This window comes from Palaemon carinicauda, chromosome 2, assembly GCF_036898095.1.
Source record: "Palaemon carinicauda isolate YSFRI2023 chromosome 2, ASM3689809v2, whole genome shotgun sequence".
Classification (NCBI taxonomy): Eukaryota; Metazoa; Arthropoda; class Malacostraca; order Decapoda; family Palaemonidae; genus Palaemon; species Palaemon carinicauda.
The window spans coordinates 193,293,271-193,320,269 of NC_090726.1; the positions used below are offsets into that span (position 1 = coordinate 193,293,271).

General features: G+C 47.1%; 1 protein-coding gene across 2 annotated transcripts in view; it reads right to left on the minus strand.

Annotated features, from left to right (window-relative positions):
* Positions 1 to 26,999, minus strand: part of LOC137629111 (mediator of RNA polymerase II transcription subunit 15-like) — a 45,400-nt gene that overhangs the window by 7,409 nt on the left and 10,992 nt on the right. For both annotated transcript variants that reach the window (XM_068360385.1, XM_068360392.1), the window contains exon 2: positions 26,621 to 26,743. In XM_068360385.1, the coding sequence (XP_068216486.1) occupies positions 26,621 to 26,737 (117 nt within the window). In that variant the 5' untranslated portion in view covers positions 26,738 to 26,743. The remainder of the gene's footprint in view (positions 1 to 26,620; positions 26,744 to 26,999) is intronic.

The following is a 26,999-nucleotide window of genomic DNA, read 5'->3' on the forward strand; positions in this document are numbered from 1 at the left end:
TACTCTGCCTTTAATAAGATCGTCTTCCTTACTGAGCGCAGCGTTCCTCTTGGGAGGCTGAATCAACTCAAAGGTGCTAAAGTATACAGGGCTGCAACCCATACTAAAGGACCTCATCACAACCTTTAACCTCGGCGCTTCTCAAGAAAGAATTGACCACCCGCCAAATCAACAAGGATGTGGAAGGCTTCTTAGCCGACCGTACAACCCATAAAAAGTATTCAAGAGAAAGGTTAAAAGGTTATGGGATTATGGGAATGTAGTGGCTGAGCCCTCGCCTACTACTGCATTCGTTGCCACGAATGGTCCCAGGGTGTAGCAGTACTCGTAAAGAGACTGGACATCTTTGAGATAGAATGATGCGAACACTGACTTGCTTCTCCAATAGGTTGCATCCATAACAATCTGCAGAGAATGGTTCTGTTTGAAGGCCACTGAAGTAGCCACAGCTCCCACTTCATGTGTCCTTACCTTCAGCAAAGCAAGGTCTTCTTCCTTCAGATGAGAATGTGTTTCTCTAATCAGAAGCCTGAATAGTAAGAAACTGAGTTCTTAGAACTTGGAAAAGAAGGTTTCTTGATAGCACACTATAAGGCTTCTGATTGTCCTTGTAAAGGTTAAGACCTTTTTAGATAGTACCTAAGAGCTCTAACTGGGCAAAGTACTCTCTTCAGATCATTCCCCACCAAGTTGGACAGGCTTGGGATCTCGAACGACTTAGGCCAAGGACGTGAAGGAAGCTCGTTTAGCAAAAAACCGAGCTGCAAGGAACATGTAGCCGTTTCAGATGTGAAAACAATGATCCTGCTGAAGGCGTGGATCTCACTTACTCTTTTAGCTGTTGTCAAGCACACGAGGAAAAGAGTTTTTAATGTGAGGTCCTAAAAAGAGGCTGATTGGAGAGGTTCAAATCTTGATGACATAAGGAACCTTAGGACCACGTCTAGATTCCAGCCTGGAGTGGACAACCGACGTTCCTTTGAGGTCTCAAAAGACCTAGGGAGGTCCTGTAGATCTTTGTTGGTGGAAAGATCCAAGCCTCTGTGGCGGAAAACCGCTGCCAACATACTTCTGTAACCCTTGATCATAGGAGCTGAAAGGGATCTTACTTTCCTTAGATATAACAGGAAGTCAGCAATCTGGGTTACAGTGGTACTGGTTGAGGAAACTGCATTGGTCTTGTACCAGCTACGGAAGACTTCCCCTTGAGACTGATAGATTCTGAGAGTGGATGTTCTCCTTGCTTTGGCAATCGCTCTGGCTGCCTCCTTCGAAAAGCCCCTAGCTCTTGAGAGTCTTTCGAAAGTCTGAAGGCAGTCAGACGAAGAGCGTGGAGGATTGGGTGTACCTTCTTTACGTGAGGTAGACTTAGAAGGTTCACTCCTAGAGGAAGAGTCCTGGGAATGTCGACCAGCCATTGCAGTACCTCTAAGAACCATTCTCTCGCGGACCAGAGCGGAGCCAACCAACGTCAGCCGTGTCCCTTTGTGAGAGGAGAACTTCTGAAGTACCCTGTTGACAATCTTGAACGGCGGGAATGCATACAGGTCGAGATGGAACCAATCCAGCAGAAAAGCATCCACGTGAACTGCTGCTGGGTCTGGAATCGGAGAACAATACAACAGGAGTCTCTAGGTTATCGAGGTAGTGAACAGATCTATGGTTGGCTGACCCCACAGGGCCCAAAGTCTGTTGCAAACATTCTTGAGAAGGGTCCACTCTGTGGGGATGACCTGACCCTTCCGTCTGAGGTGATCTGCCATGACATTCATACCGCCCTGAATGAACCTCGTTACCAGTTAGCTTTCGATCTTTAGACCAGATGAGTAGGTCCCTTGCGATCTAGAACAACTTCCACGAAAGAGTCCCTCCCTGCTTGAAGATGTAAGCCAGGGCTGTGGTGTTGTCAGAGTCCACCTCCACCACTTTGTTAAGCTGGAGGGACTTGAAGTTTATCAAGGCCAGAATAACCGCCAACAACTCCTTGCAATTGATGTGAAGTGTCCTTTGCTCCTGATTCCATGTTCCCGAGCATTCTTGTCCGTCCAAAGTCGCACCCCAGCCCGTGTCTGATGCGTCCGAGAGGAGACGGCGGTCGTGTTTCTGAACAGCCAAAGGTAGACTTCCTTGAGAAGAAAGCTGTTCTTACACCACGCGAGAGAAGACCTCCTCTCTTCGGAAACAGGAACTGAGACCGTCTCTAGCGTCATGTCCTTTATCCAGTGAGCAGCTAGATGATACTGAAGGGGGGGGAGGTGGAGTCTCCCTAACACGATGAACAGGGCCAGCGATGAAAGTGTCCCTGTTAGACTCATCCACTACCTGACTGAGCATCGGTTCCTTCTCAGCATGCTCTGGATGCATTCTAGGGCTTGGAAGATCCTTGGGGCCGACGGAAAAGTCCGAAAAGCTCGACTCTGAAGATCCATACCCAAGGAGACAATGGTCTGGGATGGAACGAGCTGAGACTCCTCAAAATTGACCAGGAGGCCCAGTTCCTTGGTCAGATCCATAGTCCATTTGAAAATCTCCAGACAGCGACGACTTGTGGGAGCTCTTAAAAGCCAGTCGTCTGACGGAGCCGGACACAAGATCATGGTACTGCTGCACAGTCTGTGAACTGTCAATCATGGGCAAGCGAGGAAGTACAGTGACAACCCGAATCTGTCTAGACTGTCTGGGTCGTACAGACAACTCCTTATCGGGTTGCTGAGGTTGCCGCACTGCGTCACAACAAGTCACTTCTGTTGGTTGTTGAACGTCTTCCCCGTGACACATTGACTCCGTAAACAAAAAATCCTCTAACAAGGACTAAGCTTGGACTGCATGTCTTGCAACACAGCTCAAGGTCTATGGGAGCAGGTGTGGTAACAGACGGGATTAGCGACTGAAGTGGAACCATTACCTTCCCTGGAAGCATGTTACGCTTAAATAAAAGTCCATAGGAGGCTATGCAGCTAAAGGCTCCCTCCAAATGACAGAGTCCTCAAGGGAATATCAGAAGGAGGGAGAAAAGAACTTTCTCATCTACAGGGACCATATCCTAGAAAAGCTAAGTTCTCTCAGTGAGGGTTCACTGGTGCAAAAGCAGCAGACTAGAAGGCAACGTTATGAAACTGCTTGACAGTCTAGTGAGTTGGCAACAACCAAAGATGTGTGACTGAGAAGCATGCAGTAAGGTATGCAGAGCATGTTGTATGCAGAGTATGCTGTATGCAGAGCATGCTGAATGTAGAGCATGTTGTATGCAGAGCATGCTGAATGCAGAGCATGCTGTATGCAGAGCATGTTGTATGCAGAGCATGCTGAATGCAGAGCATGCTGTATGCAGAGCATGTTGTATGCAGAGCATGCTGTATGCAGAGCATGCTGTATGTAGAGCATGTTGTATGCAGAGCATGCTGAATGCAGAGCATGCTGTATGCAGAGCATGTAGTATGCAGAGCATGCTGTAAGCAGAGCATGCTGTATGTAGAGCATGCTGTAAGGTAAGCAGAGCGTGTGCATGGCGTTTAACATTTCTCAGAAATTCCATGACCAGTGCTAGAGTGCTTTATGCATGCTTGCATGGGGTTTAAATATCAACATAATATTTACCTTACATTCATAACTCATGATTCATATTTTTTGCCATATTCTGCGATATTGTTAAAAATATATTGCAAGGAATACAAATATATTTTTATAAGTAATACAAATAACCTCCATTATCATAAGGTTTGAAAATGGAGGTAAGGTATGCTGAACAGCAGAGTCAGAACGAGCTGGAACAACAATAGTTGTGGTTTCCTCTTCAAGACTCTGTTGAGGGAACACCTGAGGCTCAGTCTGCAAAGGCTGGTCAAAGGAAGTAGCAGAAGGTAGGCGCATGGGTGGAGGAGGCTGACTCCTGGCATGAGTGGCTGAACCCAAGGGTTGCGCTTGCTGAGCGGTTGGCGGAAGCGGAGTAGCAAGTTCCTGTTCCTGTGGTGTGAGCGGAGCGCGATGAGGTAGAGGCTGTGCAGAACAAGGTAAATGTCTCGCAAGCTGAGGCTCCTGAGGCGCAAGGCTAAGGTGTAGTGGTGCTTGCCTTGTGGAGGGTTGAGCTCGCTGCAGCGAGAGCTGAGGAGACTGACTCAAGGACGGGAGAGGTTGTTGTACCTCAACCGAGTGTTGCATCACTGGTGGAGCAGCAAGTGGAGGCGGAGGAAGAGAGGTATAATCCTCCTGATCCCATTGTAAAGGTTGCCTTAAAGAAGGTGGAGGCTGAGCACCACTGGGAACAGCCAACTCAGAACGTGGCTCAACATCGTACGCCTGGCAGGTGGTACTGCGATCAGGCGGAGCGAGCGCAGGCGGAGGGAGTGTAGGCGGAGGCGGAGGCGCAACACTCTCAGCCCGACACTCACGCATCAAGACCGAAAGTTGTGACTGCATGGACTGCAGTAGAGTCAACTTGGGGTCGGCAGACACTAAGGTCTGCTGAGGTAAAGCCTTAACAGCAGAGATCTGTTGCGGCAGAACCTTACTCCTCTTAGGCGGAGTGCATTCAACTGATGACTGAGGAGAGTCAGAGCTAACCCAATGACTGCATCCGGGTTGTTGAACTCTAACTTCGTACGTCTGGCATAGGTCTGGACTTTATGTTTAAGAGGTCTTGAGACCTGAGACCAGCGTTTTCTCCCCTAAATTTCTTCTGCAGACGAGCAAAATAAGGGCTCAATCGTCTGCGGGTGGGAGTGACGGTCTCGGTAAGACACGCCCACAACCACCGAGGATACTTCTGTGCGCCGATCAAGGCCTGCTGAACCCTTTTGTCCTTCGACATTGCTTCTCCCCTGGGCTTGGGAGCTTGCAAGAGGTCCCGGACTGGGAGAACGACTGGCGCGCACAGAAGTACCCTCACGCACAACACTGACACACTTTGCGCTAATCACTTATCACTTTGATTTTCTGTTTGCACTTATTTCACTGAACTCGAAACTTTAAGTGGTTTGTACCTGAAACACGCAATTCTATCCTTTCTCAAAAGTTAGTAATTGCGAAAACAGAATTACAATGTAACAGAAAAATCTAATGAAAGATAAATAATTCAGTGGCTGGAAAGAGACTAAACACTAGATCACTCTAGAAACGTTTACTTTCTTCCCCTAAAGAGACTAGGGAGAAGAGCAAAAAACGATAACAACGTTACTCGTACGCCTGGCAGGCTTGAATGAAACGTTTATCCTCCTCTTTCTCCCTCCGTCTCTATCTCTCTCTCTCTCTCTCTCTCTCTCTCTCTCTTGACTTAGAACCTGAGAGAAGAGCCCAATCATATATATCGTTAAAACATATTATTGTTAAAGGAAAAAACTGAAATATTTCCCAAAAAGAAAAGTTCCTTTATTAGGATTAAAACCATTAAGTTAAGAAAGAATGAACAAAACGCTAGACACGGTTACTCTTACTGCAACGTGAAACCGTGAAAGTTCTTTCTCTATCGTAACGATAGAGTGCAAGTTGAACGTTCTGAACGTCAACAACTGCAGAGACAAAACAAAACGTTAGTTCAACTTTGAAAACAGTACTAGACTATCAAAGAAATTCTTTCAAAGACATTAAAATAGCATAATATGTTAACAGGTAAAACCGAAATGACGGGCTCAATGTTAATTAACTTCGGTACCAAGAAAAGACCGCCTACTATTAGGAAGGTCGAATATAAACAAATATAAAAATTAATTTTAATAAGTTTATAAAAAAAAGAAAGTTAATCGAAGAGGCCTATAAGAGGCGGAGAGATATAAAATAAATCTATAACTTTTGTTAAGCAAAATTAAGAAAGAGAGTCTATACTCTCTTAGACACCAACACTTCCGTCTAAGGGAAGGGTCGGCCATTTAAAGGTGAAAGAGAGTTCATACTCTCTTCGTCACCATAATTAATCAAATTAATTCCAAAAGCTAACTAAGCTAATATAGAAGTTTCCAGTAAAGCGACAGCCGAAATCAAAGAGAAATACTTCACCAAAGTCGTGAAAATACTCCAAGAACATAAGCGTATCCCAGAACGTCTTGCCGGAAGCACGACAGAGGAATAATTGAGGAGGTGTCAACAAGAAGTACTTGAGTACCTGGCCACAGGTGGCGCTGGTAAGTACACCCCCTTCTAGTATTGTGATAGCTGGCGTATCCCTCCATAGAATTCTGTCGGGCAACGGAGTTGACAGCTACATGATTATCGGGTAAGTTTAATATTGAAAAACATACTTACTGGAAAACAAAACTCATGAGTGAGAAAATTAAATTCTAATAAAATTTATCATTTCAATACTTAACTGGTAGTCTTTATGCCAATCCCATCAAAGTCATCAACCTCCCGGCCACTAATTAATAAAGACATTTCTTTTCCTCTTCCTCCTGATAGATGGCACCATGGGAAGAACATTAACCATATGCATAATTATAACCAGTAATTCATATGATCAGAGTTGCCGTGGACCTTTACATACCCTGACCTCTTGACATCACTGTTATCATTAATGAGATGAAGATTTACCTGCCCAATGAGCCAAACTTGCAGGTAACTAAAATATTAAAATAAGAAATCAAAGAATACTGAACATTGTCAAAATTATTTTTAATAAAGGAATTGATCTGATAAATTTGTTGGAAATCATAAAGAAAAATTCTTATTATTCTACTCTTTAACAACATCAAATCTCATGGAGAATGGTTAAAGCTAGCATAAGAGGGGAAAACTAATCTATGCCCTTTCATGGTGCTGTACATCTGGAAGAGAAACCCTCGTCAATAAATACCGTACACTAGATAACCAAAATCATAGGAGTGCTTTGGTGGTTCCAAGCTTTTCTAGATAATGCAGAACTATCTGATTTTTTTCCTTTCCAGTCATCAAGTAAGCACCCTTTGTTTTCAAGAGGACTCCTTTGAATCTAATTAACATGTGGCTTCAGTAGGTATTTCATTCTTTCTTATATATAAGATGATGTTAACTTGTTATCTGAAAGCTCATTAGGCCAAGCTAATCTGGGATAAGATAGGCGAAGAGATGGATGACAGTACGATAGAGGGCAGAAATATTTGAAAAAAATGGAAAGAGAGTAGCGCTTAATCGATATACAGTACAAATAAGATGCTGTTGTAGGGTGGTGATTGTATGATCGAGTAACTGACCAGGGTTTTAACCTGGTCCTATCACAAAGGGGAACCCTATGTGCTACAGAGCCTATATGAACAGTAGACATGCATCTTGGCTCCTATAATTTGAAACCACCTGTTGGCTGCAGGATGTGTAGCAATTCTCTTAGATATTTTGGAGGTCCGGTTTGGATAACTTGATGGGTTATCGCACATATATTATACTCTATTCTAGCTTTAATAGGTAGTCAATGTAATTCAATTAATATAGGGGTAATCCTTTCTTGGGGTCAGACACCTTTTTTACAAGTTTTACTCCGTTTATATTTTGCAGTTTCTTAGTGACAGTTCTGGTAGGCCCTGCTGCTTCCTCCAGTTGCCTTGGTGGCCATGGAGGTAGCAGCAGTAGGGGATTCAGCGTGTGAAGCTTCATTTGTGGTGGATAACAGGGGAGGGTGGGCTATGGCACCCTAGCAGTACCAGCCAAACTCAGCTGAATCCCTTGTCAGGCTGGAAGAAGCAGAGAGAGGATAGGTCCCCTTTTGTTCCCTTGTTTTGATGTCAGCTACCTCCAAAATTGGGGGATGTGCGTTGGTAAATAAAAAAGAAAATAAAATATTCTTAGGGTAATTCTGGATCAAAAGGTGTAATTAGAATTACCCAGATCAAATTAGAATAATCACCCGTAAAATTACACTAAGAATGAAAACAAAGAACCAGATGCAACACAAATTAGCAAACAGTTAGAAATACTGTGTAATTTGAAACTATCAAAATTAAGTACAGTACTGTACATACAAAATGTTGTATCCTGAACAAAAATAAGCAACACCAGCATGACAGTGAAGAGAGGAACCTACTAGCAAGTTTTTAGCAGATAGGAGAGGAAAAAAATAAGTAATAAGTTGTTCTCATATGCATGGGAAGCCACCAGCTCCAAAAGTAAAGATTATGTGATTAAGTTATAATAGAAAATAAAAAAAAATACAAACCATCACCTAATAAGAAGAATACTGAGGCAAGGACGAATGAAACAAACAGCACAATACACAAAATATGAAACAAGTTAAATCTTGGGAGAAACAAAAATGCATGAACAAAGATGAGTCTCTCCGAATAATGAATGGCAATAAAGCTATCAAGGTACCATATAAGTGGTTTTTGGTATGAGCCAAGAGTTACTTTTCTTTCAAAATTGAGACAATTTGCTGTGACAGGAGAATCATTGAAAGGCCGTATGGCAATCTATGATGAAGGGGTTCGTAATGAACAACCGCAGATATGGCCACGGGGAGTCTGCTATGATCCCAATTATAAGCACCACTATATTAGACTCAATTCCTTTTGTCTTCTGTAATTGGTTACATATAATGTTGGACTCATGGATCATGGATCAGGGGGTAAAATACTCAAAGACAACACCTGTCACACTATATATTTCCAGGTGAGACAGGCTACTTATAATGCATAATTTACCTTACTCCCTTTGGGTGAGGCAAAGTAAATATGTCTACTCCCAACTAGCAGGGCATAAGGGGCACAGATATGGATATAATTTGGGCCTGCTATAATTCTAAGCTTATGTGATGACAAATCTAGTTCCACTCCTTTTATTACTTTTATTACAGTAGTTATAACGTTGGTCTGATAAGTCAAAGGTCAGATCAGTGAATCTTTTCATCACAAACTAGGAAACTGCTAAGAGATGTGGAATCTAGTAACTAGAAGAAGGTACTAAATACCGACTTCATCCAAAAGGAGGAATGATAATGGAAGTTAGCTAAATGATCAAATGACTGAGAATGATTGACATAGTAGGGAGCTTCCCATAGCAGTGAGAAGCTTACTTAGAAGAATGATACAATCTCTATGTCTTTCAAGAAACAACTATAAAATAACTGGCTATGCAGAGAAGCCCAGCCCCAACCCCCCGGGACCAGCTTACTGAGAAGTCCCTTTGATCTTCACCCATAACTTATGGGGTGAATGAGGTGGAAGCACAACTTAAAGGAAAATACAAATAAAAAATTACTTCTAAAAATCTGTGATTTGTTCCTACACGGATATAAACCTTCGTCCTTTACTAGGAGACTTATCCTTAGGTGGGAAGAAGTATCTATAACCAATCTGGCTAATTTAAAATACTAGATGTCTAAGCACTCGGTCCTTATGAGGAGCAAGAGTGATGACTCCAATCCACTTGCTATAACCTGAGTCTCAGTAGGTTGGGCTTGGTTACTGTCATAGACAGGCATTCATAGAAGAATCTACAGTATATCCTAATAGGATATGCTGTCTGTAATTATATGTAAGGCTAAGTAAAAAAGATGGGTTCACATTATTATCCATCCTTTCCCTCATTAGGAGGATGGGGCAATAAGCAATTCTATCTTAACATTTAGAAAATACTTACTCGGTATGGTGTCTTACCTGCATCAAAGTCTGTTCCAGCAACATACGAGTCCAACCGTTGCACTCCAAGGGGGGAAGGAGGCGAGGAAAAAAGGCCAGACACTGTTACTTACATCCTAGACTGATGTTAAAACCATTATCTTAGAAAAGATGCTTCTTGTCCTGTGAAGGAGCTAGATATGCTACACCACCTGCTGAGAGTCTGCCACAGGTCCTAAGTGAATTCCTGTAGACAGAAGACCATGAAGGTCGCCTGACATTTCTAAAATCCTGTCTTCAAAACATGGCAAACTGACAGATTCTTCCAAAAGGCTTATCACACAAACTCCTCTTACTTCCTTAGAACGAGCTGTGCCAATTGTTTTGAATCGCTTGTCTGGATTAGCACTCTGTTCATGGTTTCTAGAAGCCAGACAGAGATGGTGTTCTTGGAGATTTCTTTTCTGAGTCTACCTGCCCTGATTAAAAGGTTCTGTAGTGTAGTCTGAATAGCCAAGTCCTTTAGAGGTACACTGTAGTATATTTGCTCTCTCAGGGCATAGAGGAATCTCATGCGGATCATCAGTTGTTTCCCTACAGGAGGAAACTGAGTACCATTTGAATCTTGGTTTGTTTACAACAGGGCTTTTTGTTTATACTATAAATTCTGGAATGAAGGATAAGGAATCTTTCCTCCAACACTCAGAATGGCTGACAAGATACGACAGTCCGTGTAACTCGATTGCTTTATTGAAGCCAGGTCAGGATGAAAGATGATCTTGAGGGACTGAAGTTTGTTTCAGTGGTTCGTAAGGGATCTTTTTTGAGTACCTGAGAAAAGGGATTTTGACGAAGGAAAAATCTATTTCTGGGCTCGACCTGTGTCGCTCCGTGAAATGCTCCTCTAACACCATTTCTAAGGCATAGTTATTGCTGAATATACCAGAGAAAAAAAAAGAGATGCATGGAATGCCAGGAATAAACCTAGCTCGCTCGCTCACTCTTTGAGTATCGGTATAGAAAACTGGGGCGTGATTGAACCACGACCATAGATCCCTCACCAATTAGACCTCTCCTTCATCAACATCCCCCCTCTCTACCCCTACATCTCCCCACCCCCCATCCTCATTCCTCCTCAGCACTTGTGTTGGTCAGACGTGTTTTGTTTTGCTCTGTGTTTTGTGTTTTTTGGAAGATGTCCGACGTTTTAGAGATCTCTGCTCCCAAGTTGAGTACAGTATTATATTTGTCTGTTTGGGATTTCTAGGTAGTGACACTTTATTCTTAACCGTGTTTGGTTGTTTTGTTTTTGCTGCGGGTTGTTCCCTTTCAGGGGTTCACTGCGGCCATAGTGTCGCAGTTGTTACATTCCAGGAGAGACATTTGAACTCCCTTGGAGAACAAGATTCTTCAGCTTTTCATCAGTATAGTATTGACAATTCCTACGAAGAGGAAAGGTCGACCCCTTTCAGTTTCAAAGCCCTAGCTCAAGGCTGAGCAATAGCCTTTGGTCGCTAAACCTGAAAGGAGTTTCTCTGTGTGAAGGAAAACCAATTAGTCCACTATCAGTAGGATAGAGGCACAGAGAAGAGAAGTACCCCTTCCATGGCACCAATCACAGGTGGCACATTTGGCTAGAGATACTGCCGTGCATAATCTTCTGAGGTATCCAGAAATCCGAGTAGAGTTTATTATTTTTAAAAAACCCTGTCTCCGAGCATGTGCTGGATAACCTCGACCAGAGAAGTGAAAGGTACATCAAGGAGTTTTGGTGCCTCTGAAGATGAGGTTGGCAGAGAAGATCCAGTCGACTGGGTAGTTCTCTTTGAGCATTAGTTAACAACACTTGAAAGTTCAGCTACCATTCTCTGTGTGCCCACTTGGGGGCTACCATCATCTTGAGGTTTGTGGTTGTTCATAAGCTGCTGACTACCCATCTGATCAGGCAGACCAGGGGAAAAGAATAAAGGTTTAAGCCTTCCCAGAAGTGTTGAAAGGTGTCATCTAACACTGTTACCTGATCCAATAATGGTGAGCAGTAAACAAAATTTGTTGCTTAGTTTCATCGCAAACGTGTCTATTGTCAGGGAAACTCACAAAGTCAAAAGACTCCTCGCCACTTAAGGATGAAAGGACCACTCTGACTCAATGCCGAGCTGCACTGTGTTGTATGTCCATTCATGGGTCTGTATTGACAAGTTGCAGAGGGGCTGAGAAGCAGTACCTCCTTGTTTGTTGATATAGGTCACTACAGTACTGTACCATTGTCACTCATTAATGCTACTATGTAATCTATCAAACACAGTGTGAGTGATGGTAGTGTCAATATGGTTGCTTTCATTTCTAGAATGTTGATATGAAGATTCTTCTCTACATTTGACCAAAGGCCTGCGATGACATGATCTCTTAGATGTGTGTCCCATCCTTCTTTTGATGTTATCTGTGAAAAGTAGTTCTGCAGTAGGGCACTTCAACAGAGTCCATTTGAAAAGATTTTCATCCCTCAGTTACAAGTACAGATCGGATCATTCTGTTGACAGGGACTGGGTAATGAGGATGGTCATTGCTCTACAAACTAGTGTCCCTTCAGACATCACAGAAAAGACCATAGATGTAGAGGGTAATGAACTAGCTTTTCCAATGATGATAAGTGGCCTAGAAGCTCCAGCCATTGACAAACTGGAAGCTATTGAAAGCCTGGAAAAAGGTATGCCACCCTTTTGAGCTTGCTTACTCAATTGTCTAAAGGAAAGACTTATCCTACTGTTGTGTTAACTGTCATCCCTAGGGACTCGATCTTCTGTTTGGACATGGGGCTGGACTTCTCCAGATCCTAGCTAAAGAGAGAAGCCGTTGCAATGTTGTAAGAATTGCTTCTTAGAGGATGTAGGATTAAGCAATCATCCAGGTACCTTAGTAGCTGGATGACCATGGCATGTGCCCAAGCTGACATGTGAGTGAACACTAGAGTAAAACACTGGGGGTGGTCAGCAGACCAAAACCCAGGATTTTGAATAAGAAGACTTTGCCCCAGAAGAGGAACTTTCTTGACGATTGCTGTACCATCTCTCAGATCCAGAGAAAGCATAAAATTGTTCTCCTTGATGGCCTTTCTTACAGTGTTTGCTGCCTCCACTTTTGAATAGAGTCTGGAGAACAAGCTCACTTAATGCAGAAAAGTAGATTACTGGTCTCCATATTCCTGTCGACTTTTCCACTAGAAAAAAAATAAACCGTAGAAGCCTACAGACCCATCCAGGAGTAATCAAGTGAGCCTTTGTTCATCATCGTCTGGACTTACTTCTTCTCAAAGGTTAAGGCCTTTTTGAGACTTGTGAATATGACGACAATGTAGTCGAGGTCTGACGAGAGCCGATGAACGGGATGAGGTATTATGTCGGAGAACCTTAAGAGGCATCCCCCACTTGTGACAGTTGCAGGGGGAGACTGCCTTCCCAAATACAGTAGGATCTGACCCCTCTCCTGCCTCTTCCTCTTCTTTGTTGGCCAAACAGGTGCGAAAAGATTGGGCAGAATCTGTAGACCTAGCAGACGACATTAACGGTGTCATTGATCTTGCCCTCTATACCCTTTTCTTAGGCGCCTACTTCTAAAATGGAGTAGTTTTTGTTTGTCACTGGTTCTGATGTTGTTTTCCTAAATAAGACAGGTCGGTGGAAGAGCATGTCTTGATACGACTTTCTCCACTTTCCAATTGTTCCCTCTACTTCCTTTGGAAAGAAAAGGACTGGATTATTATCAATTGGGGAGTTTCTTTAGAGTTACAGCCTCACATTGCCCAATCTGTCCTGCAAAACATTTCAAGGCCAAGTTAGTTCATTGGTTTGTAGTTTGGTGGACAAGGAACATGACTGTCTTCGCCCTGGACAGGATTATGAACTCCTTTTTCTCCAGGTCAGGCAGAACCTGACAAGAAGTGAAGACAGACACTGTCCGTGGTAAGTGGTCCAACCGTGACTTTACTTGGAGGGAGGCCAGCCATAGCCATAGCTTTCATATTTGTGGATTCCAAGGACAAGAAGATGGTAGATTGTGTTCCTAGGTTCTCTATCGAAGTTCCGCGTGTTAACGTGGAAACAGCTGCTTCTACTGTATCGTAGAAGCGTCTGCATAGAGAGGGTCATAGGTAAGATCTTATTTAAGCAGTTTACTCTAAGCGAGTTCCTTCTCCTGAAAGCTTGTAGCTCTGCATTATCTATATCTTCTGTGGCCAGGTCTGACAAAGGAAGTTCTAAAGCTGTCCTAGCTACTTGAGGTGTTCCGAATAGCTTTTCAACCTCTGTCTAATTGTCTATCTTTGGCACTTTGGTTAGTTTCCCTAAGCCGTTAAACTGCCTGATGAGGGCCAAGACTCTCAGGAAAGCTAACTCGGATTCTGTCTCTTTTGTCTCTGTTGGAGTGGGGACTAAGTCCAATGTAGATGGATCAACTGTCTCCAGAGACTTCAACTCTTGATGAAGGGGGAGATTCTTCACAACCTGGGGAAGGACGATGAGATCTCAAATTCTTTTCCAGTTCCAGAACCATACCTGGACAATACTTCAGGGATTCATCTTCATCTGACTCTTCCTTAGCAGACCGAGTGGTTCCCTTTGTTCCCGTGCTCCCTTTAGCCTTACGCCTTTCGAGAACTCGCACGTTCCCTTTGGGCCAAATTTGTCCTTGAATTGCCCACTAGTTGGTGATGATGACCTTCTAAGCCGATCTGGAGGACATCTCTCACTTGAAGACAGCCTAGACAGGTTAGTCTTTGGTAGAGAGTGATTTCTATTCTTCCTGTGTACTTGGTGTCTTTCCTTTGTGTACGCTTGCTTTCTGAAGGAGAATGCAGAGGGAAGCTTGTTTTATCATAACAGCTCTCCATAGAGGAGCTCAGTCCCTAGTTGAGTCTCTCTCACTATGATTTGCTTGCAGAATACTGTACCCTCTTCTGAGTGCCTTATTGTAGGGGGAACATTCCAAATTAAAAGAGGATTATTAACCGAAGCATGTCTAAACTGCTGTTGCATTACAGAAATGTCTTGAATGAGTGCCTCCTATAAGGGGAGCAAGAGCGCGCTGGTAAGATGTTCATGTAAAAGCCTTTTCTTTCTATGCATGTTTCCAAAGAGGAGTGCATACAGTACAACAAGGAGAGTTAAACCAAAAGAGAATCCTTGTATAGGAGTTCTCACTAATAAGACAGAAAGCTTGTGTGCAAACGAAGATGTTAGCCAAAGGGCGTGTATTTAAGATCCTCTGAGAAAGAAGGGTTCGAGCATTCCTAGGAAAGCATAAGTGTAAGGAGATTGCCCATGAGCGCGTACTGAGATGGAAATCGAAATAAGTGAAAGTTCCCTAATTTGAGAATGAGAGCGTGTATGATGCACACCAATATCCAACAGGGAGTGCACTCGCACATAACCTGGTTTGTCCTACTGGCAGATTGTATACATGCAGGTGAGCGCTCATAGCAAGCTCACAATCCATAGGATAGCACATAGGCGCAAGACTACATGATCTTGTGCCATCTTTGGAATGCGCTTTGAAATGCATTTCTTCTTGATCTGAGGATAGTACAGTATATGATGCGATTTTACTTTACTGAAAAGCTCTTACACTACGAAGCTCATGAATCACTAGGAGAGTGACTGTATGTTGATATGTCGATTCCTAACAGGAATATCTCTCAGGTCCAACAAATGCACATTAAAGGTTTGCATGTGTAAAGCTGAGCGAGCTTGAACATGAGAAAAAGAGTGCACATACACTATCGCTATCTAATCCTCAGCTGATTGAGCGCTGAGAGTCAATCTTGAAAATCTTTAATCCTTAATCTGGGGTGATTGAGAGAGAGTGTTTGTACACATGAGATTCTTCCAAGTCAGAAGGCATAGTGCTAAGATGATGGTGAACACGATCTAGAGAGTGTACAGGCTCATGAATAGGAGAGTGCAGGGTGAGCATGAACAAACCGTAGAGTGCTCAATATCATGAGTGCTGCGTGATTAGGAGCAAGTTTCACTAAAATGTGTGCACTAATTAGCAAGTATGCATGTTCCTAAAGGCATAGACAGACACACACAAGTGAGAGATATCCAATTGGAGGCTACTCATTCTTAATCATAAGAATGAGAATGCATGCATGAAGAGATTCTAATTTCCCATAAGAATACTTCTTTCCTCTTCGCTGAAGATAATCTTAGTCTGATGTCATAATGATATGCCTCCTAACAGAAGGAGAAAGAGGATCTGGTAATGGGCTGGATTGCAAAGGATGGCGTGACCACTTGCTTGAAGGTGATGGTGCTACTAAAGGTTAAAATAGATGGTCTGCAAATCTTGCAAGAGAAAGCAAGACTGAGTGGTGAGAGTCAAAGGTTTCTTCTGCAGGTGCACCACATGAAGCAGGGTCCTCTGGCGGACTCTTTGCTTTGGATAAAGCGAAAGCTTAAAGAAGCCTCTCTGGAAGGAGTACCTCCAGCCTTGACGACTGCTATAAGGTCTTTAGGGTGTTGTCACTGGCTGTGTCGTCCGAAAGAACAATCTTTTAGGACTAACCCCAAGGAGAAGAATTATCTGTACCTCTGGGGGAAGCAAGCAGATACCACTATCTTACTCCAGGCTTGTCCAGGGGTTAAATCATCATTTTCGTCTTCCTTCTTTGCATTCCCCCAAGAGGAGGGCGATGGAAAAATATCTTTAGGTATGGTTCCAAGATAAGAAAGATGAGAACTAGCTGATTTCTTTGCCTTTGTGGTAAACCCCGAAGGGAAAAAATCTTGCTTGGTTTTCCTTTTCCTCTTCTAGCCAAACTCATTCCACTAGGAGGCTGACTACTCCCTACACTCCTCACAAGGGGAAGATTGTGTACAGTCACGCTCCCTGCAAGCAGCACATAAAGAATGGGGATCCACATTTAGCTTGCTCTTAAAAGTCCTGCAACGTTGTCCGAAATTCCAGGGCAAGACCGCATGGGCACTCGCAGTTTCTCCATAAAAAGGCACACACACCAATCAAAACAATCTGAAATGAGAAAGAGAAAAAAAATTGGTAAGCCAAATTTGTTAACCGAGAGTGCGTTTGTACTACTCGGCAGCTGAAGTCAGAGTGGCTTATAAGTGAGCTGGCAGGGAAGCGGAACTTCCCCGCTACCCACCAACAACTTTTGACACTTTGTTATAATTCTAACAGCCGAGTTTCCTGCTTCACTGATATCATACTCCTATTATAGGATGAAGGTTTATATCTGTATAGGAACAACTCAAAATATTCATGACTGTTATTTGATCATGATAAGACAAAAGGAATTTGAATTAAAAAAAAGAGAAAATCTATATATGCAATGAAGCAATATATATAAGCAAACAATCAATTAATACTGTATATAACACAGGAAAGAGAGCTGAGATAAAGAATTATTCCTTATCGATTAAAAGCTTCCTAGTCTGATAATTTCAATCATTACAGTAATTAACTCATTAGATATGGTTGAAAGACCTTTACTGCCAATTGCATATATGGTACCCAGGAATAACACCAAACTAGTTTACATTTCTTTCACAGAACAATATTTACAGTCCAGTATAGATGTACAATGTGAAAACCGACATGCACAACATGACAAATTCGAAGATAATTTGTATTTTTCCTAACCATACAAACCTTAGCTATTTACAAAGGGTATTACTTTTAGCGCAGCTGAAATGACGAGCCAATAGTTTTTAACGAGGGTTAATTACCCCCGCGCTAGTTAGCGGGGGGTGGGGAAGGGTAGCTTGCTACCCCTCCCCCCTCCACACACCGGTGACTTGCTTCACTTCACTTAGAGGTAGGACTTGACTTGGGGGTCAGGGATGGCGGGCACATATGCGTAAATAGCTAAGGTTTGTATGGTTAGGAAAAATACAAATTATCTTCGAATTTGTCATTTGTTCCGTAACCGAAATACAAACCACGCTATTTACAAAGGGTGACTTACCCCTTAGGAAGGGTGGAAAGTCCCCAGCCTTACTGACTTCGGCTTGCCCGGGGGCTCGATCCCTCAGTGAGCAGCACTAGAGAGAGGGAGCCCCTGTACCTCACAGGTTCCTAGCATCGCTAGGAACGAGTGGCCTACATAAGCAGTGTGAGGAGGAGAGTGTGACTCGTCCTATGAAGTTGACCTTGAGACCTTCAGATAGGAATTCTAGGATAGGACGTTCCCCATACCACCTCGTCAGGGTATGGGAGACGCAACGGTATTAAGCTTAATACTAGGAGCACAAAGAAGCATGGGTTACCTGCAGAGGTCGAGGTCAGCTATGCGAGGACCAGGATGCTGCTTCCCCAAGAGAGGGGAGAATGAAGAAAGAAGTAAGGGTCAGACATACTCTGTCATTCACACAGACTAAGACCGGGTAACAACGCCCTCAACCTACTGCTACTTGTCCAAAAAGGAGCCTGAGGTTAGACCAGCTGTTGTGCAGCCACCACAGGGCCGATAGAGAACGTATCGAGGCTCCTGTGGGTCACGTCTTGCAGGTAGTGGGCTGTGAAGGTCGTTTGACGCTTGCAGACCCCAGCTTGAAGTACCTGCGTCACAGAGAAGTTTCTCTTGAAATCCAAGGATGTAGCAATACCCCTGACATCGTGGGCCCGAGGGCGACGTGACGGAGGAGGGTCAGGATTCAGGGCATGGTGGATAACCCTTCGAATCCAAGCTGAGATGGTGTTCCTGGTGACCCTCCTCTTTGTCCTGCCTGTGCTCACAAACAAAGCTCGCACATGAGGACGGACTGCAGCCGTTCTCTTCAAGTAGTACAGTACCTCAGACACCTCACTGGGCATAGTAGCAGCTGGTCTGGGTCGTTTGTTACAGAACGGAGACTCGTGATCCTGAAAGAGTTGAACCGAGGATCCGGCACTCCAGGATTCTGAGTCTTGGCCACAAACTCAGGGACGAACCTGAACGTTACCTCCCCCCATCCCCTTGAATGGGCGATGTCGTACGAGAGACCATGAAGTTCACTAACTCGCTTGGCCGAGGCCAAGGCGAGTAGGAAAGCCGTCTTCCAAGACAGGTGGCGATCGGAGGCCTGGCGTAATGGCTCGAAGGGAGGTCTCTTGAGAGACCTGAGGACTCGAACCACGTTCCAAGGAGGGGGTCTCACTTCCGACTGGGGGCAGGTAAGCTCATAGCTACGTATGAGTAAAGAGAGTTCTAGCGACGAAGAAATATCCACGCCCTTCAATCTGAAGGCCAAGCTTAAGGCTGAGCGATAGCCTTTCACCGCCGAGACAGAAAGGCGCATTTCTTCTCGCAGATACACGAGGAAGTCCGCTATTGCTGGAATAGTGGCATCGAGTGGAGAGATACCCCTTCCACGACACCCACAACAAAATACTCTCCACTTTGCTTGGTAGACTCCCTCAGAGGACCTTCGCAGGTGCCGAGACATTCTCTCCGCAACCTGTTGCGAAAAGCCTCTCTCCGCGAGGAGACGCTGGATAGTCTCAAGGCGTGAAGCCGAAGCGAGGCTACGGCCCTGTGAGGGACACCGGAGTGGGGTTGTCTGAGAAGCTTGTGTCGTGGAGGAAGCTCCCTTGGGAGTTCCGTCAGGATTTGCAGAAGGTCCGGAAACCATTCCGCGTGATGCCATAGCGGAGCTACTAGAGTCATGGAACAGTTGACCGATAGTCTGGTCCTGTTGAGCACCCTTCTTATCAGACAGAATGGTGGGAAGGCGTACATGTCGATGTTGTCCCACCGTTGCTGGAAAGCATCTTGCCAGAGTGCCTTGGGGTCTGGGACTGGTGAGCAGTACAGGGGCAGCTTGAAGTTCAAGGCTGTCGCGAACAAGTCCACCGTTGGGGAACCCCACAAAGTCAGGACTTTGTTGGCTATCTGAGGATCCAAAGACCACTCGGTACTCACTATCTGCGAAGCCCTGCTCAGACTGTCGGCGAGCACATTCCTCTTGCCAGGAATGAAGCGAGCTGATAGTGTTATCGAGTGGGTTTCGGTCCACCTCAGAGTCTCTACTGCAAGATGGGATAGCTGTTGCGAAAAAGTGCCTCCCTGCTTGTTGATATAAGCCACTACCGTGGTGTTGTCGCTCATCACCACCACGGAGTGACCCGCCAGGGACCGTTGGAACTGCTGAAGAGCCAGAAAGACGGCCTTCAATTCTAGCAGGTTGATGTGTAGGCACTTTTCTGATTCTGACCAAAGGCCTGAGGCCCTCTGGTTCAGAACGTGCACCCCCCACCCTTCTATTGATGCGTCCGAAAACAGAGTCAATTCCGGGGGGAGGACGAGAAGACTCACTCCCTTCCGCAGGTTCTCGTCGGCCAGCCACCACCGCAAGTCCGTCTGTTCCAGAGACCCCATTGGGATCAGAATGTCCGGGGAATCGGATCCTTGATTCCACCGGGACTTGAGCCGCCATTGAAGGGATCTCATCCTGAGGCGGCTGTTTGGAACCAGACGAGCCAGGGAGGATAGGTGGCCTAAGAGACGCAACCACGATTGGGCGGGGAGTTCTTTTCACCTGAGGAAAGGCTCCGCCACCCTCCTCAGCCTTGCTATCCGGTCGTCTGATGGAAAGGCTTTGTGGAGATTGGTGTCTATTAGACTGCCTAGATAAACCAGTCGTTGGGACGGCTGCAGAGAGGACTTCTCGAGGTTTACCATGATCCCCAGATCCTGGCAAAGATCCAGAAGCCTGTCTCGGTGCCGAAGAAGGGTCAACTCCGAGTCTGCTAGGATCAGCCAATAGTCTAGGTAACGAAGGAGACGAATGCCATTCCTGTGCGCCCAAGATGAAATCAGGGTGAACACTATGGTGAACACCTGAGGAGCTGTGGAGAGACCGAAACACAGCACCTTGAACTGGTAGATCTTGTTGTCTAGGCAGAATCTCAGGTACTTCCTGGAAGACGGATGGATTGGGATCTGGAAGTACGCGTCCTTTAGATCCAGTGTACACATGAAGTCTTGTAGTCTCACCGCAAGTCTGACCGTGTCTGCTGTCTCCATGCTGAACCGGGTTTGTTTGACAAACCTGTTCAGAGCTGAGAGATCGATGACGGGTCTCCAGCATCCAGTAGCCTTCTTTACAAGAAAGAGTCGACTGAAGAAGCCTGGGGAGCCGTCCACGACCTCCTGGAGAGCACCCTTCTCGAACATGGTCTCGACTTCGGCCTGAAGGGCCAGCCCCTTTGCCGATCCCATGGCATAGGAGCTCAACGACACTGGATTCGCTGTCAGGGGAGGTTGAGATGACGTGAAAGGGACGCGATAACCTTGGCCGATCACTGAGACCGTCCAAGCATCGACCCCGTGTTGCTGCCACCTGCGGACGCAACGCTGAAGGCATCCCCCCACAGGTGGACACGCAGGGGGACTGCCACCCCTAGGGCTTGCGGCTGCGGCCGCCACCCCTAGGAGTCTTGCCTCCCCTGGAGGACTTACCGCCCCTCTTGACCTTGGCTGGAAAGGGCTGGGGCTTAGACACCACTTTCTTAGCTGCCGGTGCCTGTTTGGGAGCCTTACGAGGCTGTTGCTGCTGTTGTGGCGGGGCTGGAGGCTTATAGGGCCGAGTTGTAAGGGCCCTGTGGAGGAGGGAGTCCGTGCTGGATTTCCTCCACCTCTCAGCCGTTCGCTCCAAGTCTTGAGGCTCAAACAGGCTCTCCCCCAGAAGGGAAGCATGTCGGAGCCTACACACATCTACGGCGGGGACCTTTGGATGGAATCTCTCAGACACAGCATCGCGACGCTTCAACACCGAGTTGGCCCACAGGGTGGTAACCTGGTGCGCCAAAAACTCGATGGAGCGGGTGCCCGAGAGCAAGAAGGTCTCTAGGGCCTTCCTATTGGTCTCCTTGGACAAGTCCTCCGATCGCAATAGGATGCCCAGAGATCCTAGCCAGAAGTCCAGCCACGACGTGGCCTGCATGGCACACTTAGCGACCTTCTCGTGGTTAAGGATCTCTGCGGCTGAGAACGACACCTGCCGGGCAGAGAGTTTCTCCAGGGGAACTCCCTTCGCCAGCTCCTCCACAGAGTGATGGAGAGGAAGAGCGAGGTTGAGCTCACCCAGGATCTCGAAATACCTCCTCTGCTGAAGGCGAGGAGGAGGGATAAGCTTGTTCCCGGCAGTGGAACGACTGGAGGAGGCAAGAAGTGCGAGCTGAGCGTTGGCCCTAGCTCTGGCACTCTTCAGCCCCCGAGACCAGGGCAGAGCTGCACTGGTCTTAGGGGCCTTCTGAACGTCAAACACTTCATCCAGAATCGTGTCTTTCCCTTCACGGGGGGCGATGACTGGATCCGTAAGTCTGTTAAGTGTCCCTATCAGGCTTAGGACCTGCCAGAAGGCATGTTCGGACTCTTGCTGTTCTCCTCCCTGCGGGCTGGCAGCTAAGTCTCCTGCCCCAGGAATCTCTTCCTGGGGTGATATGTGGACATTTCCCTGGGTAGTCGTGGGTTCCTGACGAATCCTTGCAGAGGATTTAGGGACGGTGTTGGAATCCTTGGGTTCCCTCCTGGGAGGGATACAGGATCCCAACAACGAGGTTCGAGGGACCCCTTCCTCACGAGACGATTCTCCTGCCTGAAGCGAAGTCTCCCCCCCTGGTGCCGAGGAGAAGACTACCGCCTCACTGGACTCACCTGAGGACGGAAAGGCCTCGTCCACGGGAGAAGGAGAGAGTACTCGTGCAGGAGAAGGGACCTTCGAGACCGACCTCTTGGGAACCAACTTCGCCCTAGGGGAAGTTACCACGAAGTCCACTCCTCTCTTTCTCTTCAGCGTAGGAGAGACAACCGCTGGTTTGTTACCCTGGCCGGCGAGTGCTGGTTTCATAACCCTCACTAACGCCCGTGCCAGCGAACCAAACCAAGTCTGCTGCTCCAAGGACACAGAGTCCGAAATCCTCGCTAAAGAGAAAGGGATCGGGCGATCCTTTGGAGTGGACACGACGGTACCTGCCTGAAAAGAAGGTGGGGAAGAATGCTGTACTGACCTGTCTTCGTCCTGCACTACCAACCTGTGCTTGGATGGAGGTGATCCCGAGTGCTGTCTAGGAGCACGCGTCCCTGCTGCTACCACCGGCTGTGGAATTCCCCGCGAACGATGGTCACGCGAGGGCGAACGGTCGCGCGAAGGCGAATGGTCGCGCGGGCGAGCGATCGCGCGGGCGCGCAGGTGGATGATCGCGCGGGCGCGCAGGTGGATGATCGCGCGGGCGCGCAGGTGGATGATCGCGCGGGCGCACAGGCGAGCGGTCACGCGGGCGCGCAGGCGAGTGGTCGCGCGGGCGCGCAGGCGAGTGGTCGCGCGGGCGAGTGGTCGCGCGGGCGCGCAGGCGAGCGATCGCGCGGGCACGCAGGCGAGTGGGTGCGAGGGTGGGCAGGTAAATGGTCACGTGTCCGAGGCGACGAACGCAAGCATTGGCGCGACGGCGAGGGATCGTGCTGCCGCGTAGGTGAGGAAGATCGCTGGCGATGTAGATCCACAGGCGATCGATGACGAGCTGGTGAGTGCAGTCGCTCAAGTTGGCGATGGCGCGATGTGGTATGTCGACGCACTGGTGTGCGATGGTGGGCAGCATGCGCAGGTGAATGACCGCGTACAGTGATACCTCGGTAGTCGAACGACTCTATACTCGAACAATTCGGAGTTCGACCAAAATTTTCGAGAAATTTTTGCTGCGGTGCTCGACCAAAAATTCGGTACTCGACCAGCCGAACACGTGACGACCGCATGGGCTTTGTGATGATCGCGCCATCTCGGCCACTCTCGCTTGTTCGGGAAGCATCAGTTCTCTCGAGAGCGTCACTCAGACAACGCGCGATCAGCATTCGTTGTGATTTAGTGATTTTCAGTGCTTTTAATTGCTTTTTTAGCTTTCATAATGAGTCCCAAGAAAGTAATGAGTGTTAAGGGGAAGGAGAAGAGGAAAACAGTGCGAACAACGATCGAGTTGAAGAAGGAAATTATAGCGAAATATGAGAATGGTGTACGAGTGTCCGATTTAGCGGTAGAATACGGAATGGCGAAGTCGACCATTTCTACGTTTTTAAAGCATAAAGAAATGATTAAGAAGGCGAATGTTGCAACGGGAGTTACGGCGGTAACTAAGCAAAGGCCACAAGTGATTGAGGAGATGGAAAAGTTGCTTTTAATATTTATTAAAGAAAAACAGTTGGCCGGGGAAAGTGTTAGTGAAGCGTTCATTTGTGAAAAAGCGTTGCATATCTATGAAGAATTAGTGAAGAAAAGTCCGAGTACCAGTGAAAGTGATTCATTTACATTTAAAGCGAGCAGGGGTTGGTTTGAAAAGTTTCGTAATAGAACAGGTATTCATCGTGTTACTAGGCATGGGGAGGCAGCTAGTTCGGATCAAATTGCAGCCGATAAATACGTGGGGGAATTCGATCGGTACATAAATGAACAAAAGGTATGTTCACTACAGTACAGAAAATGGTTTAAAATTGTTTTATTTTAGTACAGTAAATGGTTTAAAATTGTTTTATAGGATTTTCTGACCAATTTCATACACATTTAGATAATTATTGTTGTTTAGGTACACGTTTTATTAATATTTTGGGCCTGTTCGAGTGCTTGGGAACGGAATAGAATATATACCATTATTTCTTATGGGGAAAAAAAATTCGGTACTCGAACAAATCGGAGGTCGAACACGGATCTCGAACGGATTATGGTCGAGTACCGAGGTATCACTGTAATGGTAAGCGATGGCGAGCAGCATGCGCAGGTGAATGATCGCGTGATAGGGTGCGATGGTGATTAGCATCCGCAGGAGGGCGATCGTTCAGGGTTGTGCGATGAGGAGCAGCATGCGTAAGTGGGCGATCGTTCAGGGTCGTGCGATGGCGAGCAGCATGCGCAGGTGAATGATCGCGTGATGGGGTGCGATGGTGATCAGCATCCGCAGGAGGGCGATCGTTCAGGGTTGTGCGATGAGGAGCAGCATGCGTAAGCGGGCGATCGTGCAGGGTCGTGCGATGGCGAGCAGCATGCGCAGGAGGGCGATCGTGCAATGGCGAGCGATGGCGAGCGGCATGTGCAGGCGGGCGATCGCGCGATGGCGAGCTAGAAGCTGGCGAACCATGTTCCTTCAGGAGCGTTGGCGAACGTCGGCGCGCTAGTTGTCGCTGTTGAATAGGCGATACTAAGATCGCCTGTGCGCGCTGGCAAGCAGGTGAACGCTGGCGAGGAGGTAATCGCTGGCGCGTAGATGATCGCTGGCGAGCTGGTGATCGCTGGCGAGCAGAAGGTCGACGCGTGTCCTGTGAGAGGACAGGTGGTGCGGCGCGTTCACGAGCAGGAACGGGAAGATCGCTGGCGCGTTGGCGAACATGTGTTTCTGAAACACGCGCAGCGCGATGTTGCGTAGCCACAGGACCAGGCAGATGGTGAGCAGGGAGTTCAGCAGGAACTAAAGGGAGGTCAGAGACCGCAGGGCGATGGTCCTCAAATGAGCGCTGACACTCGGAAGAGAGCTGGCAAGGGGGGCGAACATCAGGAGAGAGCCGACGAGCAGGAGAGTCTTGGCGAGCAGGAGATCGTCGACAAGCAGGAGAGCGCTGGCGAGCAGGAGATCGCTGGCGAGCAGGAGATCGCTGGCGAGCAGGTGAGCGCTGGCGAGCAGGAGAGCGCTTGTGCGCTAGCACTGCTCGCGTAAGGGAAGAATCCCTTAGCCCCGAAGGGACCGTTGCCCGTCGGGTGACGAGTTCTCCAGAAGGCGAAGATCCGGCAGGAGATGGTGAGCGGTCTGCAGAGAGGTTCAAGGAGGGCGGAGCAGTAGGTTGAGGCTGACGAGGAGAGTCCCCCCCGGAGGACGAAGACCCAAAAAGGCGTCTCTTAGTCCCCCTGTAAGGGGAAGGGAGGCCCTTGTGGCGTAGAGGGCGGTGAGCCTTACGGCGGAGGCGGCCTCGGGGGAGATCGTCGGGACCATCGGTCCTCCGAAGGGGAGTCTCCGTCAAAACACTTCCCTCAGAAGGAAGCTGAGCAGCAGTCGAGACCGAAGGACTCACTTCCCCTTCGAAGGATGTACGGAAGGAGGAGGAGAGCCTTGAGCACCATCACCAGCAACAGCACCTGCGGCGGAAGGCCCAGCCACGTCGGAGGCCTCTGTCACCACGACGTCGACAATAGATAGAGGGTCTACCTCTGCTACCACCGGCGACTGCTTAACAGCGGCCCCCAACGAGACAAGGTCAATAAGAGCGACCCTGGAGGGCAAGCCCTTAAGCCCCAGGGACGACCAAATCTGTAAAAGATCATCACTGGATAAGGCATTATCATTATCAATAACCTCCCCCGGAGGAGGAGGGGGAACCGCCTCGCTATGGGAGGCGACGCCCTCTCCCCCCACCGAAGGTAGGGAAACAGAACAAGGGCCTGCGCTCCCACTCGGACGACTCTCCTTAGGAGGCGGCCGAGGGGGAGCTTCGGAGGAGGTTTGGGCGTTGGAAGAAGAGTCCCGAGAACCTTCCTCCTTCAAGGCTAACCCCGGAGGAGAACGGTCTCTCTTGGACTTCTTACGCCGACGGCCAAACCTCTCCCACTGGGAGGCAGACCACTCCCTGCACTCACGGCACATGTTATCCTGGTCACACCGTCGGCCCCGACATTGAGGGCAGAGGGTGTGTGGATCCGTAGTAACGTCCGACATGAAAGTCGCACAAGGACGGCCGGCAACTCCAGGGCATGTACGCATAGTAAAGAGAGAAAAAAAAAAAAAAAAACTGAAGGTCAACTTCCAACCAACACACGCTGAATAGAAAAAGCAGAAAATTAAAGGCTGTCACGAAGGCGATGAGCAGACACATCTGATCACCGCCGAGCCAAAAGTGAAGTGAAGCAAGTCACCGGTGTGTGGAGGGGGGAGGGGTAGCAAGCTACCCTTCCCCACCCCCCGCTAACTAGCGCGGGGGTAATTAACCCTCGTTAAAAACTATTGGCTCGTCATTTCAGCTGCGCTAAAAGTAATACCCTTTGTAAATAGCGTGGTTTGTATTTCGGTTACGGAACAAATAACGCTTACTGACAAGTGTTTGAAAGATGATCCTGCAGCTAAAGAACACTTGATGCAATTACCTGCAGCTCTAAATTTTGAGCATTGTGAAGATGACTTTGGGGGATCTGTCGAATTAGGTCATCTAACTGTTGAATCATCTGTTGCCGGAAAGGCCATGTCTTCCAGTCTTCCGCCATGAATAACTGCAAAAAAAGATATCATTATTGTTATTATTACTTGCTAAGCTACAACCCTAGTTGGAAAAGCAGGATGCTATAAGCCCGGGGGCCCCAACAGGGAAAATAGCCCAGTGAGGAAAGGAAACAAGGAAAAATAAAATATTTTAAGAACAGTAACATTAAAATAAATACTGTATTTCCTAAATAAACTATAAAAATTTAAACAAAACAAGAGGAGAAATTAGATAGAATAGTGTGACCAAGTGTACCCTCAAGCAAG